The 12,500-nt window shown below is 43.6% G+C and overlaps 1 protein-coding gene across 1 annotated transcript in view; it reads left to right on the top strand.

The window, feature by feature from the left end:
• LOC124012727 (CUB and sushi domain-containing protein 3-like) overlaps positions 1 to 12,500 on the top strand; it is an 849,083-nt gene that overhangs the window by 505,094 nt on the left and 331,489 nt on the right. The window contains exons 13-17 of the mRNA XM_046326635.1: positions 4,909 to 5,091; positions 8,542 to 8,868; positions 10,511 to 10,705; positions 11,667 to 11,805; positions 12,091 to 12,278. Coding sequence (XP_046182591.1) covers positions 4,909 to 5,091; positions 8,542 to 8,868; positions 10,511 to 10,705; positions 11,667 to 11,805; positions 12,091 to 12,278 — 1,032 coding nt within the window. The remainder of the gene's footprint in view (positions 1 to 4,908; positions 5,092 to 8,541; positions 8,869 to 10,510; positions 10,706 to 11,666; positions 11,806 to 12,090; positions 12,279 to 12,500) is intronic.

The raw sequence follows: 12,500 nt of genomic DNA, 5'->3' as shown, positions 1-12,500 counted from the left end.
CAACGACGAGACGGCCTACAGGGAGGAGGTGAGGGCCCTCGGAGTCTGGTGTCAGGAAAATAACCTCACACTCAACGTCAACAAAACTAAGGAGATGATTGTGGACTTCAGAAAACAGCAGAGGGAACACCCCCTATCCACATCGATGGAACAGTAGTGGAGAGGGTAGCAAGTTTTAAGTTCCTCGGCATACACATCACAAACAAACTGAATTGGTCCACTCACACAGACAGCATTGTGAAGAAGGCGCAGCAGCGCCTCTTCAACCTCAGGAGGCTGAAGAAATTTGGCTTGTCACCAAAAGCACTCACAAACTTCTACAGATGCACAATCGAGAGCATCCTGGCGGGCTGTATCACCGCCTGGTACGGCAACTGCTCCGCCCTCAACCGTAAGGCTCTCCAGAGGGTAGTGAGGTCTGCACAACGCATCACCGGGGGCAAACTACCTGCCCTCCAGGACACCTACACCACCCGATGTTACAGGAAGGCCATAAAGATCATTAAGGACATCAACCACCCGAGCCACTGCCTGTTCACCCCGCTATCATCCAGAAGGCGAGGTCAGTACAGGTGCATCAAAGCTGGGACCGAGAGACTGAAAAACAGCTTCTATCTCAAGGCCATCAGACTGTTAAACAGCCACCACTAACATTGAGTGGCCACTGCCAACACACTGACACTGACTCAACTCCAGCCACTTTAATAATGGGAATTGATGGGAATGATGTAAATATATCACTAGCCACTTTAAAAAATGCTACCTATATAATGTTACTTACCCTACACTATTCATCTCATATTCATACGTATATACTGTACTCTATATCATCGACTGCATCCTTATGTAATACATGTATCACTAGCCACTTTAACTATGCCACTTTGTTTACATACTCATCTTATATGTATATACTGTACTCGATACCATCTACTGTATCTTGCCTATGCTGCTCTGTACCATCACTCATTCATATATCCTTATGTACATATTCTTTATCCCCTTACACTGTGTATAAGACAGTAGTTTAGGAATTGTAATAACCAACAAGATTACTTGTTGGTTATTACTGCATTGTCGGAACTAGAAGCACAAGCATTTCGCTACACTCGCATTAACATCTGCTAACCATGTGTATGTGACAAATACAATTTGATTTGATTTAGAGTGTTGGAGGCTATTTTATAGATGACATCACCGAAGTCGAGGATCGGTAGGATGGTCAGTTTTACGAGGGTATGTTTGGCAGCATGAGTGACGGATGCTTTGTTGCGATATAGGAAGCTGATTCTAGATTTAATTTTGGATTGTAGATGCTTAATGTGTGTCTGGAAGGAGAGTTTACAGTCTAACCAGACACCCAGGTATTTGTAGTTGCCCACGTATTCTAAGTCAGAGCTGTCCAGAGTAGTGATGCTGGACGAGCGAGCAGGTGCGGGCAGCGATCGGTTGAATAGCATGCATTTAGTTTTACTTGCGTTTAAGAGCAGTTGGAGGCCACAGAAGGAGAGTTGTATGGCATTGAGTTGTATGGCATTGAAGTTTGGAGGTTAGTTAACACAGTGTCCAAGGAGGGTCCAGAAGTATACAGAATGATAACTGGAATATGTGGGCCTCTAATTAGTTCACAAACGTAATATATATTTCATGAGCTCAAATGAGATTTCTGGTTGGATCGTGTTCTATTGATGAGATGTTATTGTGTTTTTATTGAGCCTTGGAGGACAAATCATCTTCAACAAAAGTTGATTGTTTCACATTATAATGGTCACGTTGATGTCCTCCAATTCCAATGTTTTCTACTTAACAACACTGAATACTGCAGCCAAGATTACTAGTGTGAATATGCCATTGTAGCCCATCGTTTGGAGGGCTGGGAGAGTGGAACATTGACTATATGGAAAAGTAAGAACAGACTAAGGCAGCATACAGGAGATCATAAAATGTGACTTTTTTCCCGGGAAGCAACTAGCATCTCAATCACGTCACATAACAGACACGACAGGCATTACTAATTAATGATAATCACTTCTAATGTTCAGTCTTACTATATTTATTGAAGAAACGTCTTCGCTAGGCTTGATGTAAATGAACAAATTAACTACCAATTTTCACAAATACTTTTTTCCACGTAAAACTTTGGATGTTTTGGATTATAAGTGTACCTCAAGGAAAATGTTGTATAGTTCCTCTAGACGCGAGTCATCCAACTATACATTTTCTTGTAGTTTCATTTGAAGTCTACACATTCATTTACAATTGATAGAAATACTTCCAATGGTACATACTTCAAGGTATTCATATATTTTGAATAATTTTTAAAGTGCTCATATTATTGATATCCCTTAATAAGTTGTTTAAATTTCGATCAATCAATCAATCGTTCAATCACATTTTATTTCTCACAGGTGCCGATTATAAAGCTGTAGAATTTACCGGGAAATGATTGCTTACGAATCCTTCCACAAGAAGGGAGGTATATAGAGGAAGTACCCGAACCAGATCAATGTGGAGCTATATACAGGGAGTACCAGCACCAGATCAATGTGGAGCTATATACAGGAAGTACCAGATCAATGTGGAGCTATATACAGGGAGTACCAGTACCAGATCAATGTGGAGCTATATACAGGGAGTATCAGTACCAGATCAATGTGAAGCTATATACAGGAAGTACCAGAACCAGATCAATGTGGAGTTATATACAGGAAGTATCAGTACCAGATCAATGTGGAGCTATATACAGGGAGTACCAGTACCAGATCAATGTGGAGCTATATACAGGGAGTACCAGTATCAGATCAATGTGGAGCTATATACAGGGAGTACCAGTACCAGATCAATGTGGAGCTATATACAGGGAGTACCAGTACCAGATCAATGTGGGGCTATATACAGGGAGTACCAGTACCAGATCAATGTGGAGCTATATACAGGGAGTACCAGTACCAGATCAATGTGGAGCTATATACAGGGAGTACCAGTACCAGATCAATGTGGAGCTATATACAGGGAGTACCAGTACCAGATCAATGTGGAGCTATATACAGGGAGTACCAGTACCAGATCAATGTGGAGCTATATACAGGGAGTACCAGTACCAGATCAATGTAGAACTATATACAGGAAGAACCAGTACCATATCAGTTTTACTCAACAGGACTCATTGTAGCATATTACTAAGAATTTGAAAAATTCAGATAATTAGAATAGTTTACTAAGATGTGGGCTTATACTACTCTGGCTCCTTGCTGACGTTTGAATCTATGTTAGTGACTCATCTTTGAGATTGCATTTTCTCTAGTTTTGAAAAAACTTCATACGTGTCATTCTGATTGGACTGTAATTCTCAGAGACGCCTAAATCTTGCTTAATAATGAAACATTCTTAGCCAAGATTTATGAAAAGTAAATCTCACAAGTAGTATTGAAATTAGCATACATGAGGAGTAGGATTACAATGTCATATTTTTCCCTCATTTGCATCTACAATGTGGTTCCTACTTCGTATGAGTTGGGATTCTGTGATAGCCAGTATTGTTGACTGGCAGTGATTGCTGTTTGGTGTTTTTTCAATTTACCTGGAAATTTCTGGAAACATACAGTAAAAGAAACCCCGGACAAAAGACCTAGGCAAGGGGTCAAAGGTATGCATCATGAACACATATACCCACTCCAGGTAGGATATAACAATTGACCATCTCCCCACGGACAACGCTAACCTTAGTTTTCAACATTCTGTCGCTAGGCATTATTCAGATGCGATGTGCGCTGCTCCAAAGCAATTTGTTCTCTGTCTTTTCTGATGTTGTAAAACACAGAGCAGTTAATATGCTCTAACCTTCCCCAGCCCTCCCTCCCACTTTCCCTCCCTTCCTCAATCCTACAGATTGAACAGCCCAGGCATTCAGGGCAGTCGGTATTGTGATTCCCATAAAGAGGGTGTCATGATTGAAATTAATACAATATATCAAGCATTGCGAAGACTTCCATTACACCATGGCTGAAATAAGCCTCCCCTCACTCCCACGAGCCGCTAACGTGATCCAACCCAACATTAATCCTGCCTTGAATATCATTTAGAGGAGTTTTTCATTCCCTTACCGTTTGAGAATGCTCTCGGAGACAGCGCCGCCAGGGTTCAAGGTTCAACTCTGAGGACGTCTGAGAAGATGCATTACAGCTCCTCCTTACACCCACATGCTCCGAGGGAACCAACCAGCCAATCTGGGGTGTTATCTGGCTGCAGTGACCCAGGATGGGTGAGGTGTGTGTGTGTGTGTGTGTAGTGGTGTGTGTGTGTGTGTGGTGTGTGTGTGTGTGTGTACGTAGAATGTATGCACACATGACTGTGTGTGTCGTGTGTTGGATGTGTGTGTGTGTAAATGGCATATATTATTATTATTATTATTATTCCTGTCTGCTGTGCTGGTGCATTAGGCTTATTTTGTCATTGTCTGAAAAGACTTAGTGGTAGGGAGGATTCACCTGTTTCCTTAGTGTGGTAGGGATTACAAAGATCTCTTATCATCTATATTATTATTCTCAAACATGGAAATAGAAAATAGAAAATAAGGCCGTATAACTGTACTATTCTACTCTGAGGACAACAAAGTATTTTCCATCTGAATGGGTAAGAGGATGATCACTAACTCCTTGTGATTGTTGCCTGAACTAATCCGTGTATGTTCTGAATATGGCCTGATTATTGTTCCAACCCCTTTGTTACTACTGTACAGTAAATACCTCATGGTGTGAAGTGGATCCATTACTTGAACTGGAAAGCATGATGTTATGGTTGTTTGATGGCAGACGGACACAAGACACATTTACCCATTCAATAAAACAAACTATACTGTCAACTATCGTATGCTTACGAGGGCTATGTTTTTGTCTCTGTTTTCCACAGAGATCGACAAGGAGAGTTGTGGGGACCCTGGTACGCCCCTCTATGGAATAAGGGAAGGGGACAGCTTCCTGAATGGGGGCATCCTGCGCTTCGAGTGTCAGTTTGGGTTTGAACTCATCGGGGAGAGGACCATAGCATGCCAGAACAACAACCAGTGGTCGGCCAACATCCCCATGTGCATCTGTGAGTATGAACATCGACATCACATCTATTGTCTGGGATTGTTCGTCTTATTTTTTTCATCAAAATGTGTCTGAATCCCAAGTGGCACTATTTTTTACCAGAGCCCTATGGGCACTATACTAAACTGAACAAAAATACAAACGCAACATGCAACAAAAACAAAGATTTTACTGAGTTGCAGTTCATATTTGGGCTCCCGAGTGGTGCAGCAGTCTAAGGCACTGCATCTCAGTGCTAGAGGTGTCACTACAGACACCCTGGTTCGAATCAAGGCTGTATCACAACTGGCCGTGATTGGGAATCCCATAGGGCGGTCGCACAATTGGCCCGGCGGCGTCTGGGTTTGGCTGGTGTAGGCCCTCATTGTAAATAAGAATTTGTTCTTAACTGACTTGCTGATTTAAATAAAGATTTAAATAAAAATGTATATAAGGAAATCATTCAATTGAAATGATTTCATGAGGCCCTAATCTATGGATTTCACATGACTGGGAATACAGATATGCATCTGTTGTTCACAGATACCTTAAATAAAAAGGTAGGGGCTTGGATCAGACAACTAGTCAGTATCTGGTGTGACCACCATTTGACTCATGCAGTGCAACACATCTCCGTCACATAGAGTTGAATAGGGCTGTTGATTGTGCCCTGTGGAATGTTGTCCCACTCCTCTTCAATGGCTGTGCGATGTTGCTGTATATTGGCGGGAGTTGGAACACGCTGTCATACACGTCGATCCAGAGCATCCCAAATAATACGCAAGCCATGGAAGAGCTGGGACATTTACAGGAGTTGTGTACAGATTCTTGTGACATGGGGCGGTGTATTATCATGCTCAAACATGAGGTGATGGCAGGAGGATGAATGGCACGAAAATGTAACCATTTCTAAAAACATAATTCCACGTTGACATTATGAGCTATTGTGTGTAGATCAGTGACACAACAAATCAATCAATGTTGAATTCAGGCTGTAACACAACACAATGTGAAGAAAGTGAAGGGGTGTGAATATATTCTGAAGGCACTGTATGTACACAACAAAATATACAGCATGATAATGAATGTGCTGTCAGATATGACGGTATTTACAAATATAAAGTGGGCAGTGTCTTGGTAGAGGATAGTGTCTTGGTAGAGGTTAGTGTCTTGGTAGAGGATAGTGTCTTGTTAGAGGATAGTGTCTTGGTAGAGGTTAGTGTCTTGGTAGAGGGTAGTGTATTGGTAGATGGTAGTGTATTGGTAGATGGTAGTGTCTTGGTAGAGGGTAGTGTCTTGGTAGATGGTAGTGTCTTGGTAGAGGATAGTGTCTTGGTAGAGGGTAGTGTCTTGGTAGATGGTAGTGTCTTGGTAGAGGGTAGTGTCTTGGTAGAGCATAGTGTCTTGGTAGATGGTAGTGTCTTGGTAGAGGTTAGTGTCTTGGTAGAGGGTAGTGTCTTGGTAGAGGGTAGTGTCTTGGTAGAGGTTAGTGTCTTGGTAGAGGTTAGTGTATTGGTAGATGGTAGTGTCTTGGTAGAGGGTAGTGTATTGGTAGATGGTAGTGTCTTGGTAGAGGGTAGTGTCTTGGTAGAGGTTAGTGTCTTGGTAGAGGTTAGTGTATTGGTAGATGGTAGTGTCTTGGTGGATGGTAGTGTCTTGGTGGATGGTAGTGTCTTGGTAGAGGATAGTGTCTTGGTAGAGGATAGTGTCTTGGTAGATGGTAGTGTCTTGGTAGAGGTTAGTGTATTGGTAGATGGTAGTGTCTTGGTAGAGGGTAGTGTCTTGTTAGAGGGTAGTGTCTTGGTAGATGGTAGTGTCTTGGTAGAGCATAGTGTCTTGGTAGAGGGTAGTGTCTTGGTAGAGCATAGTGTCTTGGTAGAGCATAGTGTCTTGGTAGAGGATAGTGTCTTGTTAGAGGATAGTGTCTTGGTAGAGGATAGTGTCTTGGTAGATGGTAGTGTCTTGGTAGAGGTTAGTGTCTTGGTAGAGGTTAGTGTCTTGGTAGAGGTTAGTGTCTTGGTAGAGGTTAGTGTCTTGGTAGAGGTTAGTGTCTTGGTAGAGGGTAGTGTCTTGTTAGATGGTAGTGTCTTGGTAGAGGATAGTGTCTTGTTAGAGGATAGTGTCTTGGTAGAGGATAGTGTCTTGGTAGAGGATAGTGTCTTGGTAGAGGATAGTGTCTTGTTAGATGGTAGTGTCTTGGTAGAGGTTAGTGTCTTGGTAGATGGTAGTGTCTTGGTAGAGGTTAGTGTCTTGGTAGAGGATAGTGTCTTGGTAGAGGATAGTGTCTTGTTAGATGGTAGTGTCTTGGTAGAGGTTAGTGTCTTGGTAGATGGTAGTGTCTTGGTAGAGGATAGTGTCTTGATAGAGGATAGTGTCTTGGTAGAGGTTAGTCTCTTGGTAGATGGTAGTGTCTTGGTAGAGGATAGTGTCTTGGTAGAGGATAGTGTCTTGGTAGAGGATAGTGTCTTGGTAGATGGTAGTGTCTTGGTAGAGGATAGTGTCTTGTTAGATGGTAGTGTCTTGGTAGAGGTTAGTGTCTTGGTAGATGGTAGTGTCTTGGTAGAGGTTAGTGTCTTGGTAGAGGATAGTGTCTTGGTAGAGGATAGTGTCTTGTTAGATGGTAGTGTCTTGGTAGAGGTTAGTGTCTTGGTAGATGGTAGTGTCTTGGTAGAGGATAGTGTCTTGGTAGAGGTTAGTCTCTTGGTAGATGGTAGTGTCTTGGTAGAGGATAGTGTCTTGGTAGAGGATAGTGTCTTGGTAGAGGATAGTGTCTTGTTAGATGGTAGTGTCTTGGTAGAGGTTAGTGTCTTGGTAGATGGTAGTGTCTTGGTAGAGGTTAGTGTCTTGGTAGAGGATAGTGTCTTGGTAGATGGTAGTGTCTTGGTAGAAGTTAGTGTCTTGGTAGAGGTTAGTGTCTTGGTAGAGGTTAGTGTCTTGGTAGAGGGTATTGTCTTGGTAGATGGTAGTGTCTTGGTAGAGGGTAGTGTCTTGGTAGATGGTAGTGTCTTGGTAGATGGTAGTGTCTTGGTAGATGGTAGTGTCTTGGTAGATGGTAGTGTATTGGTAGATGGTAGTAGAGGTTAGTGTCTTGGTAGAGGTTAGTGTATTGGTATAGGGTAGTGTCTTGTTATAGGGTAGTGTCTTGGTAGAGGTTAGTGTCTTGGTAGATGGTAGTGTCTTGGTAGAGGGTAGTGTCTTGGTAGAGGGTAGTGTCTTGGTAGAGGGTAGTGTCTTGGTAGACTGTAGTGTCTTGGTACAGCGTAGTGTCTTGTCTCCCACATCAATCTACAGTCTTGTCAGTGTCTTATCACTGCATTTCTGTAATCAAAACCAGTGATACCAGATCCCTGTAGATTATGATGTTGATACCATATTAACAGATGTTCATCCATTTCTGCTACATTCAGTTCCAGGCATTATGAAGTGCGTTTACGCCATCTTTTGTCTTTTTCCCCATCCCTCTCCTCTACAGTCCCATGCCTGTCCAATTTCACAGCGCCAATGGGCACAGTCCTATCACCCGACTACCCAGAAGGCTACAGCAACAACATGAACTGCGTGTGGCTGATCCTATCGGAACCCGGCAGCCGCATCCACCTGGCCTTCAACGACTTTGACCTGGAGGCGCCTTACGACTTCCTCACCGTGAAGGATGGCGAGCTGCTGGACGCCACCGTCCTGGGACGCTTCTCGGGGACCGAGTCCCCCTCCCACCTCGACAGTAACACTAACATACTGAGGCTGGAGTTCCAGGCCGACCACTCCATGGCCGGACGAGGGTTCAACATCACCTACAGCAGTAGGTTTCACCTTGATGTTGCGTTCTGTGCTGTCCTTTGTTTGATTTGACCATGTTATTTGATTAGGGCTCAGTTCAGTTGAACCCATGTTGTGCTATTTCCATGGTTACTCTGCCATAAACCAAGTGCAATTGAGTTTGGCCCTTGGTAATGTTAGCTGTGGCCATTTCTTTCGTTTTGTGGCACCTTGTGGTGACTTTACAGTAATGACTATAGTCCTTGTATATTTTGTCCTGATTGAATCCTTATGATATTTGTCCTACCCTGGCCTATCTCATATCTGTTTCAATTGTTTTTAGTTATCACGTAAGGGCTTAATCAATTTCCACCCAATCGACTTTGCCCTCACAGTTATGGTCATCCTTTTCAAAATGGCCTCATAACTGTTGCTTTCTGAAGGAGACGCAAAATGTCACACCAATCCATCACTTCTGTCAAAAGAATGTGGGGGAAAAAAAGAGGCCATGAAATCTTTTGTGCAAATAAGGCCCAAGTCATTAGGAACAATTGTAGGAGCTGGCCTTTCTGATTGACAACCAAACTCCATGTTATTTTAGTAAGGTACTGTCAGTGACATGATTGAGCAATGTTGCACTGATGTTATGTTCGACTGGGGGCTTTCTGTCTCAAGACATCCATCAGTCAGTCAGTCTGACTTGACCTGCGAGGCTATGGTAACAAGAGTTTAAGGCCAATTTACTTGGAAGACATCTTCCTGCAGGGATTATATCCCCTCTACGCTTCATAAAGTTCTGAAAAAATTGCTTTGAGGTCACTAGCACTACAAGGGAAATAACAAACACCCTTTAGGGGAAAGTGGTTGTTTTCATGTCGTGAAGTGCCCTGGACTATCGTCTTGAGTCTCTTAATGCTTAATGCTAGAGCCCTTTCAACTTCTCCTTTGTTACGAGGTCTATGTTTTCATGTCGTGAAGTGCCCTGGACTGTCGTCTTGAGTTTCTTAATGCTTAACGCTAGAGCCCTTTCAACTTGGTTCTGTAGCTCAGTTGGTAGAACATGGCGCTTGTAACGCCAGGGTAGTGGGTTCGATTCCCGGGACCACCCATACGTACAATGTATGCACACATGACTTCTAAGTCGCTTTGGATAAAAGCGTCTGCTAAATGGCATATTATTATTATTATTATTGTTACGAGGTCTATGTTTTCATGTCGTGAAGTGCCCTGGACTGTCGTCTTGAGTCTCTTAATGCTTAACGCTAGAGCCCTTTCAACTTCCCCTTTGTTACGAGGTCTATGCTCAACCTATGCTGGTGTCACTTGTCAAGTGAAGTGTTGGCTTCTGTTTGTCTTTACAATCCTACTCTAGATTTGAGCAACCAACTCAGACCATGACTAGCCTCGCCCCCAACCGCTCAGGCATCTCAAATGTAAAAATTAGGGATAGATTGTACCGAATAAACTCACCCCACAGCATGAAATGTCACCAATGGCGCCATTTAATCAGATGATTTTCCGTGGCACAACTGGTTTGTAGGTTTTCAAGCTAGCAGTTACATGGGTGTACGATCAGAAGATCATTGGTTGGAGCCCAGTAAGGCGTCAGGGACGGACAAGGAAGCAAATCAGTTAGCAGTACGGTTACATCTGGCAAAGCGAAATCAAAACATTTGTGTTTTCAGCATTCGGCCACAACGAGTGTCCCGACCCGGGCATCCCGATAAATGCGAGGCGCTTCGGGGACAACTTCCAACTGGGCAGCTCCATCTCAGTGATCTGTGAGGACGGCTTCATCAAGACCCAGGGGTCCCAGACCATCACCTGTGAGCTGGACAACGGCAAGGTGATGTGGAGCGGACCCATCCCTAAATGTGAAGGTAATTATCCTGCTCTTCCTGGGGAGAGGAGAGACTGGGTGTGTTTGTGTTGGATGTGTGTAGGTGTGTGCGCGTGCATGTGTAAGTGCATGTTTGTGTGTAGGTGTGTGTGTGCCTGCGTGTATATGTGCACGTCCGTACATGCATGTATTTTAGGGTAATTACCCTGTTCCTGACACAGACAAAAGTCTAAGTGAGTGTAAGCGGATTGGATAATAGAGGATACTCACCTGTGTGTTGTAGGATACTAGAGGACACTCACCTGTGTGTTGTAGGATACTAGAGGACACTCACCTGTGTGTTGTAGGATACTAGAGGACACTCACCTGTGTGTTGTAGGATACTAGAGGACACTCACATGTGTGTTGTAGGATACTAGAGGACACTCACCTGTGTGTTGTAGGATACTAGAGGACACTCACCTGTGTGTTGTAGGATACTAGAGGACACTCACCTGTGTGTTGTAGGATACTAGAGGACACTCACCTGTGTGTTGTAGGATACTAGAGGACACTCACCTGTGTGTTGTAGGATACTAGAGGACACTCACCTGTGTGTTGTAGGATACTAGAGGACACTCACCTGTGTGTTGTAGGATACTAGAGGACACTCACCTGTGTGTTGGAGGATACTAGAGGACACTCACCTGTGTGTTGGAGGATACTAGAGGACACTCACCTGTATGTTACAGGATACTAGGGAAGGCTTAGGGACACCTGGAGATTGGGGACAGGAAACAAGGGTACTGTAGGCCAAGCAGTCACCTTCAATCTGACTTCCTGTCAGTCATTCACCCTGCACCTTATGTCCCCGATGCTGTGGTGACATCACTCAGATGGAGAAGGAATAAAGCCTCATGTTAGCATGTACAGTACGCTGTATGATACTGTTTACCAGATTAGATCATCAAGCAGGGCATTTTGAGTGATTTAAAACTCTCTCTCCCCCCTCCCCTCCGTAGCCCCCTGCGGAGGCCACTTCTCCTCTCCCAGTGGGGTAATCCTGTCCCCAGGGTGGCCTGGATACTATAAAGGCTCCCTCAGCTGTGAGTGGGTCATCGAGACCGAGCCCGGACGCTCCATCAAGATCACCTTTGACAAGTACTTGTCCATTATATCATTAAAGTTGTTCAATGTATTCTATTTTATTCTATTAGCATTCTGTCGTACTGTTGAGTACGGAGAATGGATTTCTGCATCAATGAATACACCCATAATGGAATCTTATTGCTTATTTATTGTATATTTATAAAGTCTCCTTTGAAAGTGCTTTTTAGTGCAGTAGTAGACTTAATCGAAGTTTATGCAACTGTTGCACTGACTATGTATTATCACAAGTAAATTACATGTGTATATTTCATAATTCCTCTTCTGTCATTGGTCCAGGTTTCAGACAGAGCTGGGCTATGACTTCCTGGAGATCCACGATGGGCCCAACCTGCTCTCTCCTCTGGTTGGCTCGTTCAACGGTACCCAGGTGCCCCAGTTCCTGTTCAGCAGTACTAACCACCTGTACATGCTCTTCACCACCGACAACAGCCGCTCCAACAGTGGATTTAAGATCATCTATGAGAGTAAGTCTAGTGTAATGACCCAGGTGTTCCTGGTCAGATCATCTACCATAGTACTAGTCTAGTGTAGTTACCCAGGTGTTCCTGGTCAGATCATCTACCATAGTACTAGTCTAGTGTAGTTACCCAGGTGTTCCTGGTCAGATCATCTACCATAGTACTAGTCTAGTGTAGTTACCCAGGTGTTCCTGGTCAGATCATCTACCATAGTACTAGTCTAGTGTA

This window comes from Oncorhynchus gorbuscha, linkage group LG24 (genome assembly GCF_021184085.1).
Source record: "Oncorhynchus gorbuscha isolate QuinsamMale2020 ecotype Even-year linkage group LG24, OgorEven_v1.0, whole genome shotgun sequence".
Lineage (NCBI taxonomy): Eukaryota > Metazoa > Chordata > Actinopteri > Salmoniformes > Salmonidae > Oncorhynchus > Oncorhynchus gorbuscha.
Note: the sequence above shows the minus strand (reverse complement) of the source record. Positions and strands in the feature narration are given on the sequence as shown.